Source organism: Haliotis asinina, chromosome 10 (assembly GCF_037392515.1).
Source record: "Haliotis asinina isolate JCU_RB_2024 chromosome 10, JCU_Hal_asi_v2, whole genome shotgun sequence".
NCBI lineage: Eukaryota > Metazoa > Mollusca > Gastropoda > Lepetellida > Haliotidae > Haliotis > Haliotis asinina.
In genome coordinates this window covers 4191408-4216973 of record NC_090289.1, presented here as the reverse complement: position 1 = coordinate 4216973, position 25566 = coordinate 4191408, and the positions used below count along the sequence as shown (strand labels likewise).

The window sequence follows — 25566 nt, the reverse complement described above, 5'->3', positions numbered from 1 at the left end:
TTTTGTTGATATTGAGGGAAAGCTGTTGACGCTTTCTGACCATGTCAGTCACATAGTTTGTGAATGTTATTCGTGAATGTCATTAATATGAGGGATTAGCACCTGATGAAACACACACTGTGTTGACACCTGCTAACTCTGCGTTGTGTGACTGTCGGTCATCACTGATGTTCATTTCACTATCTGGTGTATTCCATGCACTGTTCATAGATATGACTAAACACTTCTAAGAGGTGGTTTTACTTCTCATTGTTAACTATATCAGACTCTTTGCTCACAAAATCAAACAACAGAATTCTTGCTGTTCTAATCTGTTTTTCCTACTGCAAAATACACTTTCCAACAACATACCTACATGGTGCTTATCTGTGCATGTTTACTTCTCCTTACTATCTGTGTGATTAAATGTAACTTACCAAAATAGTTTAAGAAAATGTGTCAATTAAACTTAATCTTAAAGTAGAGAAATATGTGTCTTAGGTTGAACCAGCCTTTGTATATGTTCATCACTTGTCTGTAATATCAGTTAGAATATGTCCCCTGCAACATGGGCTGGTTGTCCTCAGACTGTAAGACTTGACAGCTTGTGGTGATATTGTTGCTGTATCCTGACAACAGTGATTACTGATCATAATATCAATCACTGGATTGTCTAGTTCACAGATTATTTACAGGCATTATACCTGTATTATTATCTTCTATAACGACCAAATAGACAAAGCCAAAAAAGAATTTAAATGCATTCGTGAATTTGTTTCTACATCAGTGGATTCTCCATCTGTATAAAAGTGACAATTAGTCATGTCTCTTGTATAGTAAAACTGATACATATAATACAAAGAAAGAAAACAGATATATGATTACTGTGTGTTTTGTCACCTTGATTCAAGTCTTTTAACTATATGTCACTTTAATAGTTGCTTACATTTCCCAATCGAAGGGTAAGTTTGTCTTGCTGGGCAGCTGTCTTTTTCCGCTCCCAACACTTATTTTGATTTTTTCAGACTATCTGATATTTATGACCTCTCTCTCTGCTCCTTCTCTTCAAACACTGTGCACTGTACAGTTTTACAGATATCACTGTGCATGTAAACCATTGAGTGATACTTTGATGCTGTCAGATTTTGAAGATGACCCCAAAATTATGTAGTGTGACTTAAGAAATAATAGTTCATGGTGAAAGTGTGCTTTATTTCACTACACTTGGTGGTAGAGCCAACTGTATTTATTTTTATTTAAGATGCCAAATTTAATACTTTCTAAGGATAATCTTGATTAAAAGCTAAGGCAGAAAACAAATGACTGTGTCGGTGACCTGAATTAGGAATTCTTGCAACAGTCTTTTGATGTGTCTGCCCCCTACATTAAGAAAGACATTAGCAGAAAAACAAATGATTAAACAGTTTGGTGATATCTTCTCTAAATTCTTTTAGTTACATCTGTGAGTAAGGTAAACAAGATGGGACAATGACAACATCACCTTTCTACTAACAACGTAAATTTAGATAAACACCTCCACATGAAGCTGAGTAGTGAAGCGACATTCCACGACTCCATTGTGGGAATGTAAACATTTTGAATGTTACCATGTCTCTGTAAAATTGTGAGTTGAACTATGAGACATTTTATCCATCGAAAAACAAACACAATGTTTCCACCAGTGATGTAAGCTGAGTGACATTCATTGTGACGTAATACAAAAGAGTTTGATTATGAGGGGGCAGACTAGAATGGTGCAGTGAGGCCAACACATTGTGATGTAATGCAAACAAGTGCACATTATTGTCTGATAAAGTACTGTTGGCGCCCTTGATCTTTGATTGAAGCACCTTAAAATAGTGCTTTGAGACTGCTACCACTTCAGTACTAGTCAAATTCAAACTGTTACTCCTGAGATTTTAAAAGGCACCCAAGGACTTTAGAGTGACTGAATGTTTTCATGCCCTTTGAAGCAGTGTCCCTGTTACAGTGGTCTTTCCTGTGATGATCCAATGATAATCCTGGAAAATAAATTTGAATAGTTTGAGAATGACTTTTTCTTTTGACAATATCCATAAAATCTTCAAATCAAAGAATGTGAATGGGTACTTCAGGACTTTATAATCCCCATTATCACTGATATTCTTGTACTTATAGCCGAACTTGGCCTAAATAGCATCCCCACTTTCACTTTTCAAAAGACATCTCAGGTACAACAATCATTTGTTAAAGAATGCTGCTGCCCAGAATGAAAAATTTCCACATTACTGAGGTCCATTCAGTCTCCCAGCATATCCAGGTTTGAAATTGTACCTAAAGTAGAAAAAAGCTGTTATTTAAAAAGTAAATTCTCAGACATTCCCTGATCATGTTACGCTACCTTCTAGTTTATGAATGTTAAAATAGTTAAATTTGCACATGAAAACAGTTTGCAACATGTTTTTTTTATTCTTCCCATCACATCCAATTCGGCACATCAACATCATCAGTTACTTTCTAATTTTGAAATGTTTTCATGTTTGATTTCCAAAGTTATTTAAGTGGTAGAATTAATGTGAGTTTAGGTCACCTGAACAAGCACTGTGTTCCATCACAAGTGTAGTGTTCCAGCTATTGATGACACTTGTACACCTGTGATGCAGTCACCAAGTGTAACCTGTAGATCTGCACAACATTGTCAACACATCAAGGCATTGTACACACCATGGTTCTCCGTCACGTGACCACAGTAGTAGTGATGTGTGTAGGTTTAATCAGGAAGTGAGATTCAAAATATTAATTGACATAAGCCCAGTTCTCCATAGGACATGGAGCTACAGTTATCAGATATGGAAGTAATGTTTAGAATAGATAGTCAAAAACTGTGGCTCATGTTGAACAAAAATATAGAAAACTGATGCTTTTTGTCAGAATTTGGTGTCCATTCTTTAGTTAATGACATTAAGTATGCTTCTAATGGGCAGTATGTATTTGTGAGTGATGGGAGAACATAGTGTCTGCAAACCATTGAGGTTCTCATCATGAACCATGCACTACTAACACAGTAACAGAGACAGTGTCTTGCCTGTCTTTTACTAACATTTCTTTTCCTGATATGAAGAAATAAATTGTTGATTGGTGGTTTTTAGAATGACATTATATTTGCTAATTACATATCTGATTGTACCATACATTATTTTGGGGTGTTTTGGTTTGACAGAATTTTATTACACAAAAGTTCATATTCCATACTTTATTCTGAATTTGTTGTAATTTGAAATATTTTTTCGATGTAACCAGTGCAGAATTTACCTGATAAATGAAATAAGAGAAGTGTTAATATTTCTGTCAGCATGGTACCAAATGATCACTGCTTTCTGAGGTAGTAATGATTGTGTACACACATGCAATTATATGTACATCACATGTAATATACATCTGTCACTCAATGTGTACACATGTATAGATAATCTGTCACTTGGGACTGTTGTAGTATGTTGTTGCTCATGTTTTACCTGTGCTAATTAACTCTATTACTGCTGGCTGTCATTTCTTCTTAAAGATCATACAGGTATGACTGATTGTTTTATGTTCTCAAAGCTGTATCAATACATGCTGCACATTGCAATATCATGCCACACACTTGCATTACATGCTGCATGTGCTGGCTATATTGAAGCCAGTTTGGGGAATCTTTTACAGGTGTTTATTTATCAGTTGGTGGAAGGTTGACTGTGTGTGTCATGTTTCATTTCACAGAAGTGACATCCTTGGTAGTCCAAGGTAATATATCTCCATTCTGCTGTGATCCATTCCCTGGACGCAGTCACTACCACTGCCCTGTTGTACAAGCGATGTCAACAGTTCCATCTCATATATCACTAATTAACTAAGTAGCATTTCTCCTATCAGAATGAAAAAATACAGATCTCTTTTGCATAGATCTACATCAAAATTCATGCTGCCTGTTTCATCTGGTTCCCATGGTAGCCTCTGGAGCTGCTCATTTGTGACGTCATTCTGACTTTCGTCACAATATGATTTGAATGACGTCACCACTGTGGATGACGCACCAAAACAACTATTTGCGATGTTTCTTCATGTCAATACGCAGCAAATAGTCTTGCAATATCCGGGAATCAAATCCCATTTGATAATGTTTTTCAACCAATCAGATTACAGAACACAGTGATTTTGGTTTACAATAGTCAGTTGAGTGATTTTGGTGGGAAGAAGGGAGGTAACCTAGGGGTGAATGATTGTACATTTGCTTCAAGGGAACAGAAGGGATGCAAGTTTCCATTTAACCATTCAGAGGAGGGGAATGTGAAAGCCAATAAGCATGATTCAGGATACATATAAAATATTATTTTATCATAAAAATTACATTATTATCCTAAAATATGGTGAATATCTTCATATACATGTCTGGATTTTAACCCAATATCGGGCTGGTGAATTCGAGAGTCTGGCACTCCGTGTTGAAAATCACACGTCCCGGTGATTTATGTTGGAAAACATGATTTCCTGAGTCCCAAGACCTTATCCCAAGTTCCAGTATGTTCTTGTGTTTATGACAATACGTAGACATTGAGACAAAACTGCTAGCTTACCTCATGTGAGAACACTTTAAGTCATTTTTATTTGATATCTGTATTATTCAAGACAGGTTCAAGACAAACCTGAGGTGGTGACTGTTCACATATCCATCACACTGAATAGAGATATGATACATTGGAATTCCTGGATGGACATTTGATTGTTTTGGCACTATCTTCCCATTTTCAGGTGGAGGCATGGTTGTGGACTTGTTTTTCAGAGTTATGTTTTCATTGAATGCCGTTTGAATGCTTTAGTAGAGGTGACATACATTGTGATTTTATCAACTGTAGAATAATAATTATTTGTTCGGTGTTTGTATTTGCATTACTGAGATGTATTACTTATGTCCATTTGCCAGACAGATATCAGTGTTTGATTTTAGACATGCTCTATGATTGTTTTATTATGCAATAAATGTCTTTTTAAGAACATTTGCTTCCTGTTTATAGTCAGATATGTCTCTTCTTGTCTTTCAGTTTTGATTAAATGCAGATATTCAAATTAACACAAGCTTTTAAACAAATGTTTTCTTTCAGCTAAAGTTTAAAGAAAATATTAAACTTATTTTGTACAGATTCTTAAACCTCGGTCTATAGTCAGTGTCCCTTGACTTAGTGTGAGGACTAACTATTTTCAAAGTATGCAATGTGATGACACATCCAAATCATATCACCAAATAGTCACTTCAACCTGATTGGTTTTCTAAGAGGGGTTACTTATATTAGTTTATAAATGCAAGAATGGTAAGAAGCTCTTGTCTATTCTCTTACATCAGTTTAGGAACCTCTTTAAAACATGTTTTGCTCTTAAAAGCAACATATTTAGCTAACCTTGACATGATTTCATGATATTGATGCTGATCGGTAGACGTTTGGATTCTAATCCTGGCCTTTATGTACCATGAGCATGTTATATATAGCATTCACCTGACCTTTTTACCTTTTTCATTCTAGGATTCAACAAGGGCATATGAACATTCAGGCTTTGTCCTGAGACTGATCTTGGATGAAAATCAAATCAAGTTTGAACCAACTTTCAAAGATTTTGAAGTTGTGCTGTTGAACGTCTATGATGTTGTCATCAAAGCATCTGCCGTTGTACCAAGAGTGGAGACCAAACTGTACTCAGAATGGGTATGTCACTTGTTTTTAACATAGCAGTCAAATATTCACCCATTCCAGTTTGTAATTGATATTGATTTCAAGGTACAGAGTGCTTAAACAATCCAGAGTTTGAGAGACATGCAGAGATTCCTGTATATACTTTGACAGAGTTTAATTGAAAGTTTAGCAATGTGTTGTACCTTTTAACAGTTAAAGAAAAAAAAGCGAAAGAAAACTTTTGTAAGTATGTCTTGATGGTGTGTGCAGTCACCGAATATTCATAATATCTTTGTGAAGATCATTGTACATATTCACTCTGCTGTTGTGACACACAAATCACTCTAGATATTGTGACCCGTGGAGGTCCCGGGGTAGAATTGCCTTCAGCAAGTCATGCTTGCCTTAATATGCGACTATGCTTGTAGTAAGAGGCAACTAATGGGATCAGGTGGTCAGGTTCACTGACTTGGTTGACACGTCATCTGTTCTCAGTTGCGCAGATCAATGCTCATGCTGTTGATCACTGGATTGTCTGGTCCAGACTCGATTATTTACAAATCTCCGCCTTATAGCTGGAATATTGCTGAATGTGGCGTAAAACTAAAGTCACTCACTCACTGTAGATATTGTAGAGGATACATCAGCAAATTTCTTCCTTGTGCATGACATATCTTGCTTGGAAGGTGAGCCAGTAAGGGATTTTTATTGTATGATATCACGCATCTCCGTAACACACTGCATCAAACCCCAGACTTAAATAATGGAGAACAGTCTCCGCACAAGAATGAAGATCAAACACTTGACTTACGTATGTTACATTTCACTTCATTGATGAGAAACATTCATACATACATCTCTCAACATGTATTGGAATCAAGTTTACCAATCACTTCTTTGGGAACAATCAAACATCTGACTTCATCTGTTAGAAATAACACATGCTTCATTGATGAGAACAAAATTCTTTTCATTCATTGAAAACAGTCACCTTATCAGTGGGAATTAAAGACAACCTCAAGTATGAAGCTGTCAAATATTTCACTTCGTCATTGAGTCACCCCTCTTTCTTCATCAGTGTATCCCACTTTGAACTTCATGAACTAGAAACAAAAACAAAGAGTTCACAGAAATATACTTCATCGGATGGAGTATTTGTAAGACATTTCACAACACTTTTTTTATGTGCATCAGCATGGTCAAGTGATTTTTCATTGAGAAGGATACGTCACGGAGCATGCACAAGTTTATTGCACAAAACAAAGCATGTGATTTTGCATGTGAGTTTAAGCTACCTGTATTATGAAACATGTTTGCATCATAGTAGTTGACTTTGAAACAGGCAGTTTCCATACCACTATTTAGATGAGTTTTTGAAAAACGATGCCTGCATGAGTAATTCTAATAGAAGACTTCATAGAAAGCATGAAACTAGATCTTCAAGTAGATGATATGTGCCACTAGAACAGGAGAGTAGGACAGACCATTCACTACAGATCGGAAACTTTTTAGCATAGTGTAGCTGTTCGATTCTGAAACAGAAACTGCCTTGAAATTTTGATTGTTGAAAGTAGAAATAGTATTTTGTGTATGCATTTTTGACATAGCAATATATGGTTGAAAATAGAATTATGATAAACAGTGTTTTAGTTTTGCAGAGTAACTGCTGATGGTAAAACATGTAGTTAATGATGGGCATCTTGTTTGTAAGATGTGAAGGTTCCCTGTCTGATCAGTCAGTGTTGTGATATTCTAGAATGGCAGCAAGAACAAGGCATTCCTCAAGCCTGTAGTTCTGGAAGAGATCCTGGAGGAACATCGGCAGATGGTACGGGAGCTGATCAAGAAGGAAAGTGTGGGACCAAGTGAGCACTGCAAGGTGTACGACCAGTACAGCTTCCTCATCACTAAACAGGTGAGTGTTAGGAAGGATAAATCATCATTGTCAACATGATTTTCAATGTCTTATTGACTTTCTTCCTTGTGTGATGGAGACACGTATGACAAGTGTGCTCAGTGACTAAGAGAGGGAGATTATGTCAGCTTATTCTAGTTTGTGCAATAGCTTGCATGCTCTGCTTGATGTGTACATGCTTCCATCATGCCATTTGGGCTAACTTTTATCCCTATTCTGGACAGTTACTGAAGAAACTTTTGATCAAATTCATTTGAATGTGCTGGTTAGACCCTAGAGTATAATTGATGTCCCTATGTATTCTGTTTGTAATGCTTGATGCCATCTTTTTCTCCAAGGCTGAAACAGATGTGGATGAGTTCATGAAAGAGGAACACAGCTTTGATGATTATGCGAAAGAAGTTGCTCGTTTCCACCACCTGACAGAGGAGATCTCCTTCAACTCTCGCAAGGTATGTCCGCCACCCATATTGCAACTGTATCACTGGTTGATGCTTCTGCAATTACAGCATTAAGGATACATACTGCATTCCTCATTTGAACCATCTGGTGCTTTCTTCAAAAGTGATCTTGCTGTTACTGTTGTACTTCTAAGTGTGGACGTTATAATAACTGTTTTGCTCTGAGACCATGTTATTGACTTGTTGAGATGGCCTGTAATTATCAAACACAAACCAGCATATCAATGTAGTGCAGTTCTTTGTGACTTGAGAAAGAAGTCAAAGATGTATTTTTGTTCAGGTTCTGCGTCTAGGGATGTTTGAGGTCCACTGTGATGAACTGATCCGTGCCCTCACGAAACGGGCTGACACACTGCGCAGTCGACTCTTGGTCCGCATGTGCAAGGATCATCAGGAAGCAAATAAAAAGTGAGTTATCTGCCCTTACATATCAAACCCAAGAAGTATACTTGTTTTTCTTGATGCTAATGCAACAGTGTTTGAAGGAGGAAACCTGTTTATTCCTTGACATAAACCCACAGCCTGTGAAAAACTGTGTACCCAAGCACCTTGCTAATTATTTGTCTAATATGAAAGTAGGATTCTGGTTTCATTGACTTAGACGTGCAAGAAACATAATCTGTATGTTTCATCCTGATGATATAAAGTTGGGTTCAAAGCCACATTCTTTGCATGGCTTTTAACTGTGATGTATCTGATCTCTTGTTCAAATCTGCGTTAAACCAACAAAGTCATTTTGTTCTTCTGTGGCCCTGCTTCTCCATCCCACTGTTAGTAGTCTTTTCTTGAGTTGGAACAGTAGTGATGTATGTTGTCATCATATTCGTCCAAATTCCAGGCTCTGTGATGACTATGAGCAGATTGCTGAGAAGGCTTTGACTACGCCCGCCAACACAGATGAGCTGATGAAGCTCAAACAATTCATCGAGAAAGTTGAATCAGACACCATCTTTGTCATGGAGAAGAGGCTGATGGAATCCAAAGATCGTCTGGCATTCCTGTCAGACTACGCCCAGTTCAATCCAGCTGAGATCCGTGTCAATGCTCAGGTGTTCATGTGGCATGGACGGATGCCTGCAGTGTTCGAGGAACACAAGCTGATCGTATCTGAGAAGAGGAACCAGTATGAGGATGCTCTCAAAGTAAGTCATGTTGGAGATTGGTAGAGACCCCAAGAAAACCTTATTTGTGTTCCATTGAATTGTTCATCACTATCTTAGGGCTAATTATGAAATAAAATAACTAGTAAATATTACATATGGCTTAAACTGGTCCTTGTTCTATGAAACAGTGAAAAGCTACAGAAGGTTCTTTTGAGTATCTTATCTGTACAGACAGTACATTTGATTCCTGTGTGTTACAGCTACGTCGTGACCGCTTTGTCGAGGAGCTGGAGAGTTTTGCCAAGCAGGTGGAGGAGTTCCAGACATTTGGGGATATGGCTGACATACAAAAATACCTACGTCGTGCACAGTCCCTGGACACCAAGTTGCAAGCTGCAGCAGAGAAGGTACACCTGATGTCCATCAGACATGCTAGGAAAACAGTGGTTTATCAGTAGGTGTGAAGTGAAACAAGCTTTTTGCGATTTTGCATTCAGGAACTTTCTGTATGTGATCCGATTTTGCATTCTGAAAGATTTCTGTATGTGATCCAGGATGGCAACAGGTGAAAGTGATTTCATCTGAAAATCAGCTTGGTGTCTGGGAGTCGCATGCCCCCAACTGGGTCCAGGATGGGTCAATAACGATTGATTTGTATTTAAATCCACAGATTTCTGTGGATTCCCAGAAAATTACCATCCCTGTGTAAGGAATATTTGTGAAGTTCCTTTATTTTCGTTGTATTGATATAAATGTTACCTAGGTCATCTGAAATAAGATCAGTGTCACGAGCCATGTTAGTTAGGCCAGATCATTATGATCTTCACACGGTCACAGCAGTTGGTATTCATGAAAGAGGAAGTCGACTTTGCTATTTATCGATACATGATGATACATGATTAAATACTGTAACACAATATGTCATTTTTAGTCATTTTCTGAGTTGAGGTCAGGAATGATAAGCATTACTTCATTGATAACCAGACATTTTAAGTATTGTTGATTTTGTAGTTTGAAAAGATACTTTATGTTCCCTGTTGTGTTCAGATTGAGATGTTCAATGTGGAAGAGGAAGCGTTTGGCTGGCAGACAACAGCCTACCCTCAGCGACAGACAGTCATCAACACACTCAAGCCATATTTACAGTTGTATGAGACCACTGTAGACTTTAACTCCAAATACAAGTAAGTTCTCGTCATCGTGACACTGATTTCAGTGAAGAACAAAGGGTAGTCCACCATCTGGTATCAAATGAAATAAACTTGGCAAAATAGTTAGAACTAGTATTGGATGTGGCTTTGAATGAGAAGACTGAAATTCTGATGTATAGTGTAAAGATAGTCTGATGTACTTCATGGCTTTGAATGACTGAGTTGGTGGACCATTGCAATAGATGGATGTACTTTGTGGTTCTGAATGAGTGAGTCAGTGGACTGTTGCAACAGATGGGCATACTTCATGGTTGTAAATAAGTGAGGGAACTGCTACTGTTGATTCTAGTTATAGGTATCACACTGCTACAACTGTATAGTCAAGTGGCTAAATGTCTGGCTCAGTGGCAACTTGTGATGTTTAACTTCTGTCCTGCAGAGAGTGGATGGATGGCCCCATGGGTGGTGTAGATCCCGATGTGGTGGATCAGGAGGTGGGCAACATATGGCGAGGTCTCTACAAGCTTGAGAAACAGTTTGATGGAGTTGCTGCTCCCAAGAAAATAACAGCCAAGGTATGTTTCTTTAACACGGGAATTGTGTATGTCTGCTGCCAATTTGACAATGTGACACAATTAAAGACCTGTTATAGTCCTTGATGACATGCATTTTCATTGCAGTTTCAATATTGTCCTAAAATGTTCTTTCGATTCAATGGCACAATTGTTTATGCAGGTGAAAAGCAAAGTTGAGGAGTTCAAGGAACACATGCCCCTTGTGCAGACCATCTTCAACCCGGGCATGCGGGATAGACATTGGGAGCAGGTGTCCGAGATTGTTGGATACACCATTCGTCCCGATGAGTCTTACTGCCTGTCCAAGTTTGTCGATATGAACCTGGATGCGTACATCTCCAAGTTCGAGGGCATCTCGGAGGCAGCCAGCAAGGAGTACTCTCTTGAAAAAGCAATGGAAAGCATGAAGGGAGAGTGGGCTCCGGTAAGTTCTCTACTGGACACTTATACTGTCCACTGCATGGAGATTCAGGGTTCAAATGAGTCTCAGCAGTTTAAGTTAGTCGTTAGAGCTGACCAGATGGAAAGGGTCATCAGTGTCATTTACATGGTTAGTAACATAACAATGTACCGTGATGTTGATGCTCATGATATCCATCACTGGATTGAAACAGGCTCTATTATCTACTGACTGTTTACATGACTGTTTACATGACTATGTTTCATAGTGCAGCATTAAACAACACACACAAACATCTTCAGGTTGATATGTACGTCCCCATTCTAAATCCAAATCGGTAACTGCCAATATGCTGATGTGGTATTTAGCAATAACCAGCCAATCAGCCCATTTTTAAAGTCTCACAAATAGGCTGAGCTCCGTATTGTCTTACTTATCAACATCTTGACCTTGCAGTTTTTACTTGGTGTGACATATCCTGTGTATGTGACATATTGCTGTATTACATAACATCTCATCTATGTGACTCCAGATTGAATTCACGATGATTCCATACCGTGAGACGGGAACGTCCATCTTGTCCTCCGTTGATGATATCCAGCAGCTGCTTGACGACCACATCGTCAAGACCCAGACCATGAGAGGTTCACCGTTTATTAAGCCATTTGAGACGGAAATAAAGTAGGTTTCATAACTCTTTAGCCTCGCTTAACTGCTTAAGCCAGAAGTTGAATTAAGTATTTCCATGCATAAAAGCTATAAACTATCAGTACAAATTTGTATAATTTAGAACTTAGTCTTACAAACTCTAAAAACTGCGAACTGATATTTAATGATGTACCCTTGGGAACCATGAAATTATTATGAAGAAAAAACTAAACAAAACAGCTGTGAGTAAAAGGGCTTCATTATTTATGTACATGATGTGTAGTGTGAAATCTGCAACGAAAACTTTACAATCAAGTACATTAACCAGATTGTCATTGTTTTTTGATAGATGTTACATCTTGCAGATGCTGCAGCATTTCATATTTCATTTGAAATTCTGATGTAAGATTAGAAATTATCTTTGTCAATGTCTACTGTTCCTATGTTTGATTAGTAAAGTTTAACACAAATAACCTGCACGTTTATCATAAACACATTTGGCAAGTGACTATGATCTGGTTCCAGGGACTGGGAGTCGAAGCTGATGACCCTGCAGGACATACTGGACGAATGGCTGAAGGTGCAGGCCACATGGCTCTACCTGGAGCCCATCTTCAGCTCCCCAGATATCATGGCTCAGATGCCTGAAGAAGGACGCAGATTCACCACTGTCGACAAGAACTGGCGTGACATCATGAAGTCTGCCATGATTGACAAGCATGTTCTGGCTGTTCTTGATATTGACAAGATTCTTGAAAGGCTGAAGAAGTCAAATGAACTTTTGGAACTTATCCAGAAGGTAAATGTGTTATGTGGAAGATACGTCAGAGCTGCCTTAGTCAAAGATTTTAGCCCAGGAAAGTGGATTTCAGATTTCATAAGAAAGAAGAGGGAAATTATCTGATATTACTTACACTCAGAATGAAAAGTACTAAACAACATTTATCAGATATTGTTTGTTCCAAAGACACTTTCAGGAGTTGGGCATAAAATCTTTTCTTTAGAATCAGAACCTCTAAAGCATTGCAAGGTAGATGGAGGTTGATAACTTGAAATATCATTTTGTGATCTGGAACGATGGATCTTTGCATGATTACAATAATTGACCAATTATGCCGTTTAGGTGTTTTGACTCAGTGACATAGCCATGTCACTGTCTTGTCAAGCTGGAATATTCCTGACTCTTCTGTTCTAGATGGCATAACTGGTAAATCTTTGTTACTTTGACATTGTTTTATTCAGGGCTTGAATGAATACCTGGAGAAGAAGCGACTTTACTTCCCCCGTTTCTTCTTCTTGTCCAATGATGAACTGCTGGAAATCCTGTCTGAGACCAAAGATCCTACAAGGTAACAATCAGTATGGCAGTGATTGTCTGGGATTTGAATCTAATCTTACCTTATTCACTGGAACCTCATCAGTAATGTGATGATCAAATCGGTGTAAACCAAGAAATATTTATCATTTTTTCAGAGTGCAGCCCCATCTGAAGAAATGCTTTGAAGGAATTGCATCTCTGGAGTTCACAGATGTCTTGGATATCACCCACATGAAGAGTAGTGAAGGGGAGGTAGTTGAGCTGCGTGACGTCATCTCCACGTCCAAGGCCCGTGGTCAGGTGGAGAAGTGGCTACTAGAGCTGGAGGGTGACATGATAAGTTCATTACACAAGGTAGGAAATTATGATGAACCATTTTTAAGACATGGTTGAACATGTGCAAGGCTTGGAATTATTTCGTAGTCACACTGTTAGATTACAAATTATAGTATGACAGTATTTTTCTTCATGGTTAGAAAATTATTGAATGTCATTTTCTCTGTACAAAGTTGTGACCAGGTTGTGACTCACCAAGGCATACTCTCACTAGTTGCTTGTCACTCTTAATCCAAGACACTGAAAACGTTCTGTGCTATATTCCCCAAGAAAGTGTCTTTGAACAAGCTTGGGAAGTTTTCTAATACAATGTCTCTGTACAGTGTGAGGAAATTTTTCAGTGAATCATGGAGTAATTTGTAGTTTTTACTATTTTGCTGGATTTACTTGAATACTGTATTTCCTGCTGCACCAATTTCAGGTTATTGCAGAATCTCAGGAAGCCTACATGAAGACCCCCAGAGGAGAGTGGGTGAGAAGCTGGTCTGGTCAAGCTGTCCTCTGTGTATCTCAGAAATACTGGACATCATGCATCCATGAGGCCATCAGGAAAGGCCAACAGGCCCTTGCAGACTACTTGAATATCAACAACGAACAGATTGATGAGATTGTAGCCCTTGTCCGTGGTAAACTTTCCAAACAGCACCGTGTTACCCTGCAGGCTCTGATTGTCATGGACGTCCATGCTAGAGATGTGTTAGCCCACCTGGTGGAGAGTGGTGTCTCTAGTGAACTGGACTTCAAGTGGTTGAGTCAGCTCCGCTACTATTGGGAGGTGAGTTTCTGATGGAAACTTTTGAACAGCAAAAGAAACACAAGTTTAAAAAAGAAATCTCATGAAAGTAAGTGTTTATATTTATGTCTTCTATTTAAAAACTTGACAAAAAACAGTTCAGTGTACATTGCTTAACAATCAAAGCATTTAAGTAAGCTGCAAATTTTTCGTTATCCAGACTCATGCTTATTATGCTTATCTCCTTCCTCCATGCGAAGATAGTGGATCTATTGAAACCCCTTGAAGTTCCCATCAAATTGAAGCAGACGTACAATACACTCACCCTCTGGAAGACTCCCTTTCCTGCCTTTATAGTCACATGGCAATGCATGATTGACACTCTCTCCTTTATCACCTGACACAGACGATTGGAGGCAACTTGGATCCTGTTATGGCGATAAATGTTTTGCTTATATTTCGGTCATGTAAACTAAATTGTGGCATATTCGGTTTTTGGTTTGTAAATATTATTGTCGTGATGTAAAATTATTGTTGAAATATATAGCAGTTCATGTGTTTTGGACATGTTTTTTTCAACTTAGACTTAGTCTAAGGTGATGAAATCGGGCCTCCAGTTACAGCTGTCGGCGGTTAATCCGTATATAATTTGTCCTTCATGCAAACCAATTTGTTCTTACCCTGTTAGCTGTGAACCTTGTAAGAATTTGTATGATTTGCACATATTTATATACTGTTCAAAGGCGTGCCAAGGACAAACAATGTAGGCTCCCTCAAGTCATGTCAAATAAATCGGTTGATTCTGCTGCTAGTAACTGTATGTTGATCACAGCTAACATTCATGGTTTTAGTGATCAACCAGACCTACCCTGGGGGCATCGTCAAGATACCATCGAGACTTTGTCAAGATCACAGTTGTGGATATCGTCAGAATCTGGATCATATCAATGTGAGGAGTTGATTTCATTGTCATTGGCTGAGACTAAGTCATCAACAACTAGATCAGTGTTGAAACTACACACTCTATGGCTTCTTTGAAGTCCTTCAGCAATGAGATGGTCCCTCCCAACGAATGTCACATCTACAATGAACCTCCACAACTACTTCCTGAGGTACAGATCATCAGCACTTGTATCAATGTTCAACGTCTGCTAGGCTTTCATCAGCTACGTCGACAACAGCGCTGCAACCTTCAGAGAGTCTACTTTCTATGCATACATCTACAACGTCTACATTCAACACGTCAAATGCCTCTGTGAATCACCCACCACTGCATGCACCAGTCTCTTCATGCAACAGTTCACCACTCATATGATGGATCGCTGTTTTGAAGAGGAACAAAAACACCATTCAGCAGCTACATCTACAGTCGTCCTACATGATGGTTCATTGGCTGCATTAGGTCCATCGGATAAAGAGAAAGCATTGAATGCACGTTCCTGACGGAAATCATCGTCATCGGCTGTATCATCTCATCACAGTCTGGATGAAGTTCCTTCCATGGACTTGCTGAGTGCTCGCGCTCAAGGATCTTGCTACAACTGCAAGCATTCACTGTCAGCATCCCCTGTTCGTTGGAGATGCCATCATCATTTGTCTTCTTCATTGAATGCAGATTCACGCAGGCATGCTTGAAGGCATTCACACAATGACATTATTTCCAGGGATGCACACAGATCATGCAGACGTTGGCTGCATGAACATCAGTCCCCACTCGCAAATGCATTTGCAGAAGGACATAGGGGGTTAGATGGAGAGAGATAGAGGTAGATCTCCTTCACTGGAGAAAGCCCTCTTCTCCAACTCAGAGATCATGTCGTGGATTACAAACGGGTTGGACCTCATGTCACCATCAAAGGACTCAACGAAGCTCGACATGTTGACGTTTCTTCCTATTGCGCCGACATCTACGATCCCAGAAACTTTGTCAGCAGCCTTCCAGAGGGCGACCATGTACCAGCAGCAACACATTCCTGCCTTCAGTGCTCGTAGATTCCCACCACATCACATGGAGCCCATTATGAAAAAAAACCCAATGTAGATGAGCCTACAAGCTCATCAGTGAGACTTGCAACAGGCCCTGCAAAGTGGATGATAAGCGTTTGACTCACTGGATACAACTACTCGGCATACCTTCTTCAGACTCACCCGTTCCAGGGCTATCAACAAGGCTCTCATCTCAAGTTCAGCAAACTGGAGACTGAAGAAGAAAGGATGATCTCCTTGCACTCACCACCCAGAAGAATGATCAACAATTCATCTCAGAGCATCTAGCATCTGTGTCTGCAGAATTGAATCTACTATGCTGGCAAGGATTATTATCAGCATCATCTTAAATAAACTCTTGTATTAGGCTCCCTGGTCAGCATCTACATTATTCAATGGCAGAAACGAGGATGTTGCTTAATCCGTCACCCAGGACTCCAGGGAAGTAATGATGATAAAACTGACACTTTGACTACTGTCCTCAAGCAGACATCTCAGTGTTACTCCAAGAAGTCAAAGTTCTCTGAGTTCGGAGACCGAGAGACAAGAAGTACAACGCTTGTGGCGGCAAGAGCTCTTTTCGGCACTCAACTGGAGGAAGTAAGCGCTCCCCTGGAACAGGACATCCTGCCAGGGATGCTAAAGGAGGAAAGTGCTGAAGATCAGGTTTGGAACAACTGGAGTGTTTCACCCCTAGCCATTCCTGTACAACCTTCACAAGTAGGTGAGTGTGTACAGCGCTACTAGTAGAATTGGGGGCTTCTCAACAACATTGCGTTATGAGCATCTTACGAGACGATTACAAGACCCTGCTACAGGCAGCACCACCGCATTCAAGCTCATCATGAGACAAGTCAACTCAAACTGCATTTAGACTTCACCATCAGACTGCTAAGTCACCTTGGATGGCTTGTGAATCTACGGAAATTAGAACTGCAGCAAGATCGTCAATTCCTTGGGATTTGATTCCTCACTCCAGTGAACTGCATCGTTGTCCCAGAGGATTGGTGGGTCAAAATTCAAGTCATGACAGAACAAGCTCTACACCCTCTGTTGCCACTAAGACAGTGGCAGTGTCTACTCAGTCTGCTCACATCAGCGCAGGATTTGTCCAGAGGAGAATGTCTACAACTATGACCCTTACAATGGTTCTTGATTCTGCACCTCAACACCTCGGATGTGATAGCTTTGCCGGACAACTTGAGACCATATCTACTATGGTGGACTCACTGATCAAATGTCTGCACAGGGACCTTTTTGATAAAGCCAGCATATCAACCACCTGGAGATGAAAGCTGTAATCAGGGCAGTAAGTCATTGGTCGACATCACTGATGAACAAACTACTGATGCTTCATACAGTCAACTCCACAGTTCTACTCCACGTTCTACATAAACAAGCAAGGATCGACACAATCTCACATACTGCTACATCTGACCTTTCAACTCTTCGACATTGTCAACAACTTGAACATCCACATAAAGGCATGTCTCATACCAGGTACAATATTTGTATCTCCGGTGCCAGATCCGTTAGCATGGGCAATAGACGCTCTCAGCATCTTGTGGGAAGAGGTGAAAGGTTATGCTTTCTCCTCTCCAGTACTACAACCAAAAGTCATCGGAAAGATAAAACAGACGATACTGATACAACTAATTTTGGTTGCACCTTATTGGCCAGTGAGAGACTGGTTCCCAGTACTGATTGAGGAACTAAAACTACAACTGCCAGAGTGGAAGAACCTACTCGTCCATCCACACACCAAACAAGCACACAGATATACCTGCACCTTATATGATGATAAATGGATGTGTTTTGAAAGATACACCAGGAAGAAAGGCTTCACTGCAATGAAGGCCACACATCCTCATATAGCAGACTACTTATGTCATCTATGACATATCAGAGGACTGAAAGGTTCTACACTCTCGATATACTTGGTGGCTTTGTTATCATCATGAAAGCAGGGATCAAGCTGACTCAAGAACCGGAACGACTTGCCATACTACATTCAATCTGGAAGACCAGCAATGCAGATTTAGGCTCCAGCTTGTGATTTGAATATTGTACTACAATACCTTACGAGTGATGTCTACCAGCCACTAGACCAGACATCAACTGCCTGGACAATTCCACATCCCGGCATTATCTACAGTCCTCGGCCCTCATGATACACAGGATTTATCATTGTGCCCAGTCAGAGCATTGAAAGTATATCTCCAACGAACTGAAACAAGGAGACAACGTTTCAAGCCTCTGTGAGATTCCAGTCTACATGAAGTGAGAGTCTTGGCATTGACACTTGCTCTACATGGAAACTGCTCGCTAACAACTATAATGGAGGTCTGCTTTTGGAAATCAAATACGGTGTTTGCCACCTACTGCCAATGGGACATCGCCATGGAGGATGTCTCTGACATTCACCAGTTTGGACCGCTTGTTGTCACACAACAACTAATTGTTCTACAAAGGTGCTGAGTTTCACTCAGTCTTTATCATGTGACTAGTTGAGACCAAGACTCACTGCGGAGTAAAATGGTTGAGAGTCCATGCGCATGTCCTGAACAGGCTTGCATGAGTGATTATGACCCTCTCCTTGTAATGCAGATACTTGTACATGGAGAAGGATCACGACTGGCCGCGATGGAAATGGTGCCATACAATTGTATTAGAGACTAGCAGGAGGCTAGCTGAACTATATGTAGCATGACGTTCCAGTCAACAACTACTTCACGAGAAGACAAGTTTGACTGGATGTGATTCATCAGATTCTGTAAGCATAATAAGCATGAGTCAGGACAAGGAAAAAATGTACTTTTCTGAATAAAATGGATATTTTATACTTAGACTCATAGCTTCAAGCCCTCCCAAACCCCTCTCAGGCATGTTGAATTCACAATAATTCTCGTGTCTTATGAGATTTCAGAGAGAGTGACAAGCATGGCTGGTCATTTGACCGTATCCATTGGTATTGTATGTCTGCTTCAGTTAGAAGGGAACTTCAAGGGATTCCAAGTGTTCCACTATCTTCACATGGAGGCAGGAGATAAACATAAAAAGCATGAGCCAGTATAAGCATAAAATATCAATTTTACTCAGAAAATTACAGTTTTGGACTTTCTTTGCACCAATGTTCACAATGCCATGTTCTTGTGAGGTGACTTTTAAGAAATCTGATTGATGGCATGCTACTGTTTTGTTGCTATAATGGATGGCTTTCAAGCATGGTATATACCTGTTCTGAAACATTACTTTCATGGAAGAGAAGCTATGTAAGTCCATAAGTCAACCTGGTCCTAAGTATGTCGGTTTGACAGCATGGTTACAGTGTGGAGTGTATCCTACTTCAGTGTCAACCTGGTTTCTGTGTTTTCAGGATGGTCAGATGGTGACCCGTATGATCAACTCCATGCTGAAGTATGGCTACGAGTACCTTGGTAACACTGGCCGTCTCGTTATCACTCCTTTGACTGACAGGTGTTACAGGTGAGTTTACATCAGCGTCTCATAAACCATTCAGGTAGGATTGTGATGCTGACTGTGGGTTTGAATCCCAGAACTGTTTCCATGGGTTTTAGTCTGTCGATCTCTACAATTTCATAGATGCATGCGAACATGATTGTCATAAGTTATGTCTTTGGTGCCTCAGGCTGTGTTTCCCTGCACTGGGGTTATATCTCTCATTTTCCTAAATATCAGTGCCATTGACCAAAGTGAAACTTTAAGTAGTATTTGTCTCTTCTGGTCATTAAAAAGTCATTCATTTATGTAGTATGTCTAGTAGTGATTTCATTTACTAAATGCATTGCGTTGTGAGGATATAACCTGTTTTATAATCAGTTCTTATCAATACAGTTAGAATGAGAAAGGTAGGTGGGAGATAAATTGAAAGTGATAATGTTGGCTGCTGTGTTCCTCCAACACTATGAGTCAAAGCCCATTTTGAGCTTTATATCTTCACCGTTTGTATCACAGTGAATGTTACTGGTGTGGAGACTTACTGTCCACAAGACTATAGTGTGGTTATTATGTGTCAGAACCCTGTTCGGAGCTTTACATCTTCACCTGGGAGGAGCTCCAGAAGGCCCAGCTGGAACTGGCAAGACAGAGACCACCAAGGATTTGGCCAAGGCTGTTGCCAAACAGTGTGTCGTCTTCAACTGCTCAGATGGACTTGACTACATTGCTCTGGGAAAATTCTTCAAAGTGAGTGGCACCATAAGAATCTAACAGTTATGACAGACATGTGATGAGTCAGGTGACATCGTCCTACTAGGTTTGTTTATGACTGTGAATGGTGACTGTTCATTCATCTGTCTGTTCCAGGGTTTGGCCTCCTGTGGTGCCTGGTCCTGTTTTGATGAGTTCAACCGAATTGATCTGGAAGTGCTGTCTGTGGTTGCCCAACAGATCCTCACCATTCAGAGAGGTAAACTATTGTGGTTATATTTTTGCATATTTCCTTTGTTGTGAAATCACTTTCTTTGAAAGTCAGCAACTTGCAGGTGCTTCTCTAGCTACTCTAGGGATGAAAATCTTCTGTCATACAGTATGTCTGTGTTATACTGTATAACCTGCGACATATCTTATCAACAGCAAGTCTGCATTTGCAAATGGTTTGTCATCTGAAAAATGTTCTTTTCCTCAAATCTCAAGTAGAAGCATCAGCTCAGTGAGTGTATTGCTAATGTTGTTTGAACAGTGTCAAGTTAAGACCATTTGAAACATCATGACTATTTGTCTACAAATAATGTCATTTGCGACTGTCTTCTTTCAAATAGTGAAAACTCTTGGGATGAACTAATTCATCAGAATGAAGTGAAAATACTCAGTGATAATTCTTGAAAGTAGATGTTAAAGCAGTGTAATGTTGGTATACAGGTATCGGCGCTGGACAGGACACCTTGTTGTTTGAGGGGACTGAGATCCATCTGAACCCAACCTGTTCTGTTTTCATCACTATGAACCCAGGTTATGCTGGACGTTCCGAGCTGCCAGACAACCTCAAGGTAGGCTTCAACATGTCCATATATAGCTGGATTCTGTGTGCTTCACAACATTCTGATCAAATTGGAGTGGAATAATAAGATGTGAACCTGTTTGTGCCAAAACAAAGTTCTTGCAATCTTGTGAGGTATTTTTTGGAGTTTAGGAACACTTTTAAAAAACCCAACGGTCTGTGACATCAATGGACTGTGTATCCAAGGTCCACTTTAATTCATCAGCCCTGTACACACAAGAGGCACTGAGGTTACCTAGTGGCGTAAGTGTTTGCTTGTTGTGCTGAAGGTGATGCTGAGTTTATTTCCACACATGGTTGTATTGAATGAAACCTATGACCTGCGCCTCCTTCTGTGGTATTGTGTATATATTGCTGAACACATTGTAAAACCATGTTCACCCACTCCCTGACTGTACTGGTCATGTGTTTACTGGTACTACACTGGAATGTGAAAAGTCTTTTCTGTGTATTGCTGTCTACTTTCAGGCTCTGTTCCGAACTGTAGCCATGATGGTGCCGGACTATGCCCTAATTGCTGAGATCTCGCTGTATTCCTGTGGCTTTGTCCAGGCACGCCCGCTCTCTGTGAAGATTGTGGCAGTATACAGATTGTGCTCTGAGCAGCTCTCCTCACAGCACCATTACGATTATGGCATGAGAGCCGTCAAGTCCGTGCTAACTGCTGCTGCAAACTTAAAGGTACTGTAGTCATGTCAGCTGATAGTTGATGGTTCTGTGTCCTTGGTAGTGTTAGTTATTAATAATCATTTCAGTGAAGTACTAATATTAGGCATTGTTTGTTATTAAAGGTGGATTAGACAAAGCACTGTGTATGTACAACCACTAGAGGTTAAGAATCTGTGATGGTCATGGTGATATTTGCGACAAACCGATTTAATGGTCTGGCTTGCTGATTTGGGTGATGCATGCTATTGCATCCAGATTGCATGTATTGATGCTTTGACGTCAATCACTGGGTGGTCCTCATTCAGTGATTTACATCCTGATGTCATATAGTTGAACTATTGATGAGTGCAGCATTAACATAGCAAAACTTATACTAGATCAAGGTCAGTTAATGCACACTATGATCAATTATTCTGATCAACCTATGGGAATCAAGTGTTTATAGTCTGTAGAATCTATGAATGACTCAACTGAGGATGAAAATAAATACAGCTCAGAAATCTAGATTGATGATAATTGGATGCATGAATATATTTAATTAAAGATGGTGTGAAGTGATCTTTAGAATAACTGATTGAAACTGTATTTGATAAAATATTATACTTTGAGTTTGGTATGAATGATTGATAAAGGCTTGCAGATGGAGTATATGAGGACTGAAGGATGCTTAAGGATGTCTTCATTAATCTTCTCCAGCTGAAGTATCCAGATGAAGATGAGAATATCCTGATGCTGCGATCCATCATTGATGTCAACCTCCCCAAGTTTCTCAACCATGACTTGCCGCTGTTCCATGGCATCACATCTGACCTGTTCCCGGGCATCAAGCTGCCAACCCCAGACTATGAGGTCATCAACCAGGCAGTGGCCGAGGTCTGCACCAGGATGAACCTACAGTGCACAGACTTCTTCCTGGAGAAGATCCAACAGGTTAACTTCATCATTCTCAGTAATTCCAATTCTCTGGAGCGTTCACAGTTGGATTTAGCTAATATTTGGCAATAACAACCCTGTCTTTAACACCCAGAGCTGAGTTTAACGTTGCTTCTCGTACGTGACTAACTTACTTCAGATTAGACTTTTTAAGGTCTTTGTGTTATGAAAATGCTAACCACTTGAACTGAAGTAAAGATGAATGGGTGGATGGATGGGTTGAAAGATGGATGGATAATGTTTTCTGGTCATGTTTTGTAGATCTACGAGATGATGATTGTGCGTCATGGTTTCATGATTGTGGGAGAGCCATTTGGTGGCAAAACATCAGCATACCGTGTTCTTGCAGCAGCTTTGGGAGACATCCATGAGAAGGTAAGCACCAGCTATGTCTAGGACAACAGGAAAAGTAATTACTGAGTAACCTCAGAATAATGCCACATGTGTCACATCTAGCTTGCTCACTGGAGCACAGGTTAGAGAGAATGTGATAGTCAGTTCTCTAACCTTATAGATGAATTTGTCAGCAAGTCTACAATTGCTTGTACTGTTTGGTTTTCATCCATGGCTAATTCAGGATGATGTTTTCCAGGGACTGCTGGAAGAAAACAAGGTCCAGATTATTGTCATCAACCCAAAGGCCATAACTATGGGACAGTTGTACGGTCAGTTTGACCCTGTATCCCATGAGTGGTCAGACGGTATCCTTGCCGTGTCCTACAGATCCTTCGCCACATCTACAGTGAGTACTGACAACATATCAGATTTCAGTGTACACTTAAATAGTTCCACCCGTAAGTACTTATTGTGTTCATGGTTCAGTGAGGTGCAGTGTTGTCAACTCTAATCACTCTTTGTCTTCTGTACTGTGAATTCCTTTTCCAGAAATACTCTACATCATCTTGCATTTTCAGACTATTGGTTGCTTTCTTCTTGATGTAATTAGCAATAGGAGTATCAGTCTCATTTATAAATATGAATATATATTTCTACCTAAGATACCTATCAAAGATATAAAGGAAGTTATTCTTCTTTCATTGTTTGTTCTTGAATTTTAAGACTGAATTCATAACCCAGTTAACCTACATGAAAATTATAACTACTAGTATTAGCATGAGGATCCATATGCTGGAAATTCAAGTGTAACACTTAGCACTGTGCTGATAAAGAGCTGTATTTTGTACTTCTGTTAGACCAGTCTCTTGTGAAGTGGGACTCTGACAGTTGGATATGGTGCGCAGAGAATCCATTTTTTTTCAAACATTTGATCACTTCTTCCAGACCCCTGACCGTAAATGGCTGATCTTTGATGGTCCAGTGGATGCCATCTGGATTGAGAACATGAACACTGTGCTGGATGACAACAAGAAGCTGTGTCTGATGAGTGGTGAGATCATCCAGCTGGCTAACACCACCAACCTCATGTTTGAACCCATGGACCTCGAGGCAGCCTCCCCAGCCACAGTAAGTCTGTTTATCACTCATCTTACCAGTTGTTGCGCTTTGATGCCAGTTGTGATTGATGCCGTCAGCTTGCGAGGCCAATTGTATTCAGTGATTCTGAGACAAATATTATTTGTTTTTAGGCATGTGTGTCTCTTCTACTATTCATTTCAAACCAATGATGTCAATACAAAGTTACAGGTACTTTTAGTGATGATCTTTTTGTCTGTTCTCAAACAGCTGGGAGGAACACATAACAAGCAGACTTGTTTGTCTGGTTCAAACTCTGTGCAATAATTGACTGTATATATGAACTGAACCTGTCTTTATGGATCAAAAAATAAAAGGTGGTATTAACTGAAGACAGTATGACTTGGTTTTGATTTCAGGTATCTCGGTGTGGTATGATCTACATGGAACCTTTGTCTTTGGGCTGGAGACCACTGGTCAAGTCCTGGATGAATGTCATGCCGTCCACCGTCACAGAGACACTCAAGAGCATCATCAATGACTTGTTTGAGAGATTTGTTGATACTTGCCTCCAGTTAGTCCGCAAGGGAGGAGTCAAGGTAAGAAAGAAACCTGATTTATTGAAGCTAGATCTCATGACCATTGCAATTTGTCACTATGTGTCTTGTTACCATGATTACCTGGACTTTCATCACGGAAACGAATCATAGTAATGTAAGGTTATCAAAAAAGTGATCATCATTCTGTTATCCTTTTCATAGTTTTCAAATAATCGTTATGCAATTCATGTTTGACAATGCTTCTGCTTTAACCCTCACTAAACATATGTCCTGTGTGACATATTGTCTCTGGATGATAACATTGCCATTTTTATAGAAACTGAAATATGCTGGCAGATGAGTTTCAATGTGTTGAATGAAACAGTGACATTCCTCCCTTGTTACTCCAGGAACTGTCACCAACTAATGATTCCAACTTGGTCAAGTCCCTGATGAACCTGATGGATTGCATGATGGATGAATTCCAAGATGAGGCTAAGATCTCCCAGATGGAGGAGAGAGAGATCGTCACATGGCTGGAGGTTGGTATTTTCACCGACAGGTCAGCTGTTATCAGTAATCATTCATTTCAAACCATATCTCAATGCAGCATTCATGTATCCTCTCCCTATGAAATTGCTTTATGTGTCAGAAACAACGTCTGTTGACCAACTGATTAATTACACCATTTAGTTATGGGATGGAA

General features: G+C 39.9%; 1 protein-coding gene across 1 annotated transcript in view; it reads left to right on the top strand.

Moving 5' to 3' along the window:
- LOC137298143 (dynein axonemal heavy chain 7-like) overlaps window positions 1–25566 on the top strand; it is a 77856-nt gene that overhangs the window by 10526 nt on the left and 41764 nt on the right. Inside the window, exons 10-34 of the mRNA XM_067830253.1 lie at window positions 5514–5693; window positions 7417–7575; window positions 7914–8027; window positions 8317–8444; window positions 8875–9178; window positions 9400–9546; window positions 10187–10323; window positions 10730–10865; window positions 11026–11289; window positions 11798–11946; window positions 12439–12712; window positions 13156–13262; window positions 13387–13585; window positions 13989–14342; window positions 19663–19772; window positions 20324–20492; window positions 20613–20715; window positions 21168–21295; window positions 21775–21987; window positions 22672–22905; window positions 23170–23283; window positions 23501–23650; window positions 24190–24372; window positions 24741–24920; window positions 25271–25402. Coding sequence (XP_067686354.1) covers window positions 5514–5693; window positions 7417–7575; window positions 7914–8027; window positions 8317–8444; window positions 8875–9178; window positions 9400–9546; window positions 10187–10323; window positions 10730–10865; window positions 11026–11289; window positions 11798–11946; window positions 12439–12712; window positions 13156–13262; window positions 13387–13585; window positions 13989–14342; window positions 19663–19772; window positions 20324–20492; window positions 20613–20715; window positions 21168–21295; window positions 21775–21987; window positions 22672–22905; window positions 23170–23283; window positions 23501–23650; window positions 24190–24372; window positions 24741–24920; window positions 25271–25402 — 4368 coding nt within the window. The remainder of the gene's footprint in view (window positions 1–5513; window positions 5694–7416; window positions 7576–7913; window positions 8028–8316; window positions 8445–8874; window positions 9179–9399; window positions 9547–10186; window positions 10324–10729; window positions 10866–11025; window positions 11290–11797; window positions 11947–12438; window positions 12713–13155; window positions 13263–13386; window positions 13586–13988; window positions 14343–19662; window positions 19773–20323; window positions 20493–20612; window positions 20716–21167; window positions 21296–21774; window positions 21988–22671; window positions 22906–23169; window positions 23284–23500; window positions 23651–24189; window positions 24373–24740; window positions 24921–25270; window positions 25403–25566) is intronic.